This window comes from Thunnus albacares, chromosome 22 (genome assembly GCF_914725855.1).
Source record: "Thunnus albacares chromosome 22, fThuAlb1.1, whole genome shotgun sequence".
NCBI classification, from domain to species: Eukaryota; Metazoa; Chordata; class Actinopteri; order Scombriformes; family Scombridae; genus Thunnus; species Thunnus albacares.
In genome coordinates, this window is record NC_058127.1 from 9,464,853 (window position 1) to 9,469,879 (window position 5,027).

The 5,027-nt window shown below is 38.9% G+C and overlaps 1 protein-coding gene across 1 annotated transcript; it reads right to left on the reverse strand.

Annotated features, from left to right (window-relative positions):
* Positions 1-864: 864 nt before the first annotated feature.
* Positions 865-3,765, reverse strand: si:cabz01007794.1 (putative ferric-chelate reductase 1). Its single transcript, XM_044342579.1, has 6 exons — positions 3,641-3,765; positions 3,305-3,496; positions 3,087-3,182; positions 2,624-2,756; positions 2,330-2,488; positions 865-2,175 (listed from the first exon to the last, which is right to left on the reverse strand). Exons 1-6 carry the CDS (start codon positions 3,668-3,670, stop codon positions 2,132-2,134), a joined length of 654 nt encoding a protein of 217 aa, XP_044198514.1. The 5' UTR covers positions 3,671-3,765; the 3' UTR covers positions 865-2,131.
* Between the last annotated feature and the right edge of the window lie 1,262 nt (positions 3,766-5,027).

A 5,027-nucleotide genomic window follows, 5' to 3' on the forward strand; every position in this document is an offset into this window, starting at 1 on the left:
TTAAAGGACTTGGATCAGGGCCAGGGCCAAAAAACGTAATCAGGACATCCCCAGTCTCCAAGTTTATTTATATTATATTTTCTCAATTTTTTCTACAGTTTGTCTATTAGGGATGTGCTGGTGTCAAATTTTCAAGCTAGGATTATCATAGGTTAAAAAAAATCTCAATAAATGGTATTATCGCGATAATCACATTTCTTGAAGTCCTTCTATTGGTGGTAAAATATAGATAAATGACTTCATGATTGCCTTGGATTTCATTCACTCAACAGTGGTCTATATGTACCAAATGTTATTTGTTGGACTGCATAATAAATAACATCAAATACAGTTTAAACTCTGTAAACAAAAGTAGGTTGTTCAAAGACAATGAAGTGGAAATAACTTTAAATGCAGGTCAGTTTCTGTGTCTCTATGCACCAGTTCATATTTTGGAAATTCATGGATTTTTCCTGATGAATTTCTGGAGTGCAAGAACTTTGTGTTGTCTGCTCGGTGTTAACAGCTAAATTAATTAAAAAAAAAAAACAGATAAATTAGTAAATGCACACAGGACAAAATAACAGTGATACCTGACCTTATAGGCCACTTGTAGCTAAATGAAGTGATAAATGAATTATGAATAATGAAAATGAATAATAACTGTTGATGAAGGCAGGAGTGTTGCTCTGTGTTCCTGTGTCCACTGAAAATGACAAAAAACACAATAATAATGGTAATGGTTGGTGGTGCTGATTCTGGCTGATGCTTCACTGCAGTATAAAGTAGAGGTAGTATAGCAACATATCTCTAATGTCTATAGATAATACTTCAATATGTGTCACTGCCTGCTTTATAATAAATTCATTGATTTCTGACAATTCATTAGGAGAACCAATCTGAAAATATTTATTCCAAAAAAAATTAAGTAAAAGTTTAATGTTACATAATGTAATGTGCAAAATCAGTTTCACCAGTATTTGGTATCATATAGCATTCTTCATGAACAACTGCTTATTTGCATGTGTTCTCGCACATGCATAGATCCACACACACGCACACACACACACACATGAAAATATCAGCCCATGCAGGCTTCATTTTAAGGACATTGTTGATGATTCAACAACATGTACATACTTTCTCATTCATTCATTCAATATTCACACCACACAGAATAATATAAAATATAATGTTAAAATTACACGTCTGCCATTTGCTGGCATCATTATGAGTGACAGGAAAAGAAAAATCATTTGTTTGCTTGCCTTGTGTGTGTAACAAGAAACATAACACATACATATAAATCTGCTGTGACACGCACAAAACAAAAATAATTATGGTCCTTCATAAGGGCACATCTGCCTATTCTGAGAATAGACAAAAGAATATAACGATTTAAAAATAGTTATTCATTCAGCTTTGTGACAAAAAAAGCCTACTGTTTGACAACTTTATGCTTCTGCAATTTACCATAGGATCTTTTTCTGGCATCACAATTCAATTAGTTGACGGCTCCAGGCCTTACCATGAATTTACTGAGTCATGAGATATTTGCCTGACTGTAATAATGTGGGCTTAGAATGTAACCAGATCCTAACTCTCCCTGAAAAATGTATAAATCCTGACATCTACCAGTGAAAGCCAGGTACTGCTTCTCTTCATTTGGTTTTGAGGTTTGGTTACTTGTAATGGTTCTGATTGTAATAGTGCTTCTTATTTGTGCGTCATTCTAGCAATTTAATTATATATATTCTACACTGATTTGCATCAGCGGCATCTGCCTGCAATTATGTAGCTCATAAGACATAAATCCAGCAGTCTTATGGTTACAAAACGAAGATAAAAGGATTACACAAAACATTCAATTAAAAACTCTTCAAAATTAATTGACTTCTTTGTTTCGGAGCTTGTAGCAGATGTGACAACAGTCCAAAGGCTGCAGAAGAGTGACCTCCCTCCACCACTCCCTCTTCTTTCACCTGTGGTGAGCTGACGCAAATAAGCACGATCCTAAGAATCTTGGATATACTGTGTAGACTTAACCTGCTGGGAGATGTTTTAAGTTTATATTCAGTTGCATGTGTTTATGGATAGTGAAGTTTTCTTGTCTCGATTCATGTTTTCTTGTCTCGATTTGGCGTCAGTTTCCTCATAGCATGGCCAGACCCAGCACACCCACAGTGACCAGGAGAGCTATAGTGAAGGATGGGAGAACAGGCAATTTTTTAAACATTGAACTATTAAGAAAAAAGATTTATTAGTCATTCTACAAACAAACGTTATCTCCTAAGGAAGATATTATAGTCTCAGATATCTCACGAAAAACAACCCTATCTCTTATGCTTACCATGTGTCAGGGATTGCTGTAGTGTAACGGCGTGGCTAGTGGTTGGGGCGGCGGTAGTGGTGGTGGTGGTAACTTCATTGGTGACGGTGGCATTAGGATTTGCCAGGTTTACAACAGGAGTCCGTATTGCCGCGGTGGGGGATCCCAGTTCACCAGAAGCTGGAGGTGCAAGCAAAAGACAAAAAACATCACTGATATGCTTTTAGAACATGAGAAAATATTATCAGTCTCTTCGACTCCCGGAATTGCTGATGATGATGTGTGTGAATTTGTGTATTTGAAATGTTATCTTACTGGCATTGAAAGGTCCAGTGGAGACTGAGATTGAGAAACCTTGTGCTCTAGTTACTTGGTCAGGTACAGTGGCAGCAAATGTACACTGGATTCTGTTTCCATCGACACGGCCCTTCACAGAGTTCACGTTCAGCTTCAGAGAAAAGACAGTTGAATGGGTTTACAATGGTTTATTAATGTAAGCAATATTTATATACCATGCAGATGATGGATTAGGGTTTGCATGAGCAGCATCAGGTTCATAACCAAATTCAGTCAGCTGCAACTATCACTGTGCATGTACATTTTTTTAAACAAATTTATCATAGTACTATATTAGATTTTTTCTTATGCAGGAAAACCAACAATAGAGTAAAAGTTCTGCCAGACTGCCATGAAAGTGGGCTCCAACAGACTAATATATATATGCTCACCCAGCTCTATCACCACCACTACACTGAGCCATGTAGAGCCATGTACTCACCTCTGTCAGAGTCAGCTGGCCATTGTTGAGGACAGCGCCAAAGAATTGTACATTGCCATTGTTGTTTGCACAGACGTAGGTGGTGTCATTACCTCCCTGTGGTGTAAAACCAGAGAAAGTAATTAGAAGTTGTTGACACAGATGACTTCAAAAAAACTACATGTTTGGCACAGGCTTAGGTACTTTCATCTGTGAGTGAGTGATAGAACTTGACGTACCGCTGTGGCATCAAGAGACAGGGAGGCAGAGAGGTAGCCAGTAGATTCTCCTGAGAGGCCAAACTCAAAGTTTCGACCACTCGTCTGCCTGGCAGAAAGAAAGAAACATGATCCTGCTTGTGAGGGGTCGCAGTCAGAGGGCTCATCTGCACACAGCTGTGTGCTCCCACAATCTGCCCTAGAGACAGGTGTCTGCAAGGAGAGGAGAAAGACTTAAGAGGGTGGGATAATGTGTGATGTGTGATGAGGTTAAACATCATCAGTGGAAGTGAATTTTTACTTTAGCCAATTCTGTTCTATGTCATAGTCTTCTTTGAGTGTTATAAAACCACTCACCTCCAAAGTTTCAACTGTGGTGTTGGGCATCAGTGGGCCAGCAGTTGTAGTGGCTGGTGCTGCTGTTGTGTGGGCTCCTGTGGTTGCTGCTGCTGTTGTTTGGGCTCCTGTGGTTGCTGCTGCTGTTGTGTGGGCTCCTGTGGTTGCTGCTGCTGTTGTTTGGGCTCCTGTGGTTGCTGCTGCTGTTGTGTGGGTTCCTGCGGTTGCTGCTGTTGCTGTGTTGGCTCCTGTGGTTGCAGTGGCTGGTGCTGCTGTTGTGTGGGCTCCTGTGGTTGCAGTGGCTGGTGCTGCTGTTGTGTGGGCTCCTGTGGTTGCTGCTGCTGTTGTTTGGGCTCCTGTGGTTCCTGCTGCTGTTGTGTGGGTTCCTGCGGTTGCTGCTGTTGTTGTGTGGGCTCCTGTGGTTGCTGTGGCTGGTGTTGCTGTCGTGTGGGCTCCTGTGGTTGCAGTGGCTGGTGTTGCTGTTGTGTGGGCTCCTGTGGTTGCAGTGGCTGGTACTGCTGTTGTGTGGGCTCCTGTGGTTGCAGTGGCTGGTGCTGCTGTTGTGTGGGCTCCTGTGGTTGCAGTGGCTGGTGCTGCTGTTGCGGTGCTTTGAGCGTAGATGCCCACAAACATCCAGGACAGTGTCATAAAAAGGACAGTGAGGACCAGTCTGTTGTCCATGCCTAGAGTAGGAAGGGGAAGATCATTCCATTAAATACAGTAATATAATGAGACACCTCAGCTGCAGTTAGTTGTCAGGTGAGAAAATATTTAAAGAAAATGAGAAAATGTTACCCAAAGGGAGGAGAACATATATATTACTAAAGAAAAGCTGTATTTAATGTTAGCACCTTTTTAATTAAATTTGCTCTGAGGAGTTACATGGTGCATTGGAAAACCAAAACCTTTTTTGACATTATGAACCACATATATATTATCAATGTGAATAATTACTGTATTAAAATAAAAATGTCAATGAACATTTTAATCAATAATAATCAATTTATTCTCTCTTTTTAAAGAGCACAGGTCTAGTGTGTAATTTAGCTTACTATGCTTTTCAAAAATGTTTGTAACTGTAAAGAAAATAAAATGATAATTTGTATGAAATTATTTTTGTCATCATATATTTAACTTAATATTACTTAAATGTACCTAATATTACTGAAACTATGGGCAGAAATATGTGTTAATAGAAACTGAATTTGAAACATTTATATTTGAATTTGTATTGTTTAACTTAAATAATTGCATTGAACTGAATTCAATTTCATAATATTACATTCAGTTTCAAGTTTATTGGATTTCAATTCCAAACTAATAAATTCAATTTCAAATTGTGTGATTTGAATTCAGTTTTTCAATGCAAGTATTCAAGTAGAGCAATTCAAATTCAAATATAAATGAT

Excerpts from the sequence above, each read along its gene's own strand:
- si:cabz01007794.1 (XM_044342579.1), bottom strand. The coding sequence starts at position 3,670 with ATGCCCAACACCACAGTTGAAACTTTGGAG. Across the intron at positions 3,497-3,640 it reads CCACAGTTGAAACTTTGGAG|ACACCTGTCTCTAGGGCAGA; the intron begins GTGAGTGGTTTT and ends CTCTCCTTGCAG. Across the intron at positions 3,183-3,304 it reads TGTCTCTTGATGCCACAGCG|GGAGGTAATGACACCACCTA; the intron begins GTACGTCAAGTT and ends TTTACACCACAG.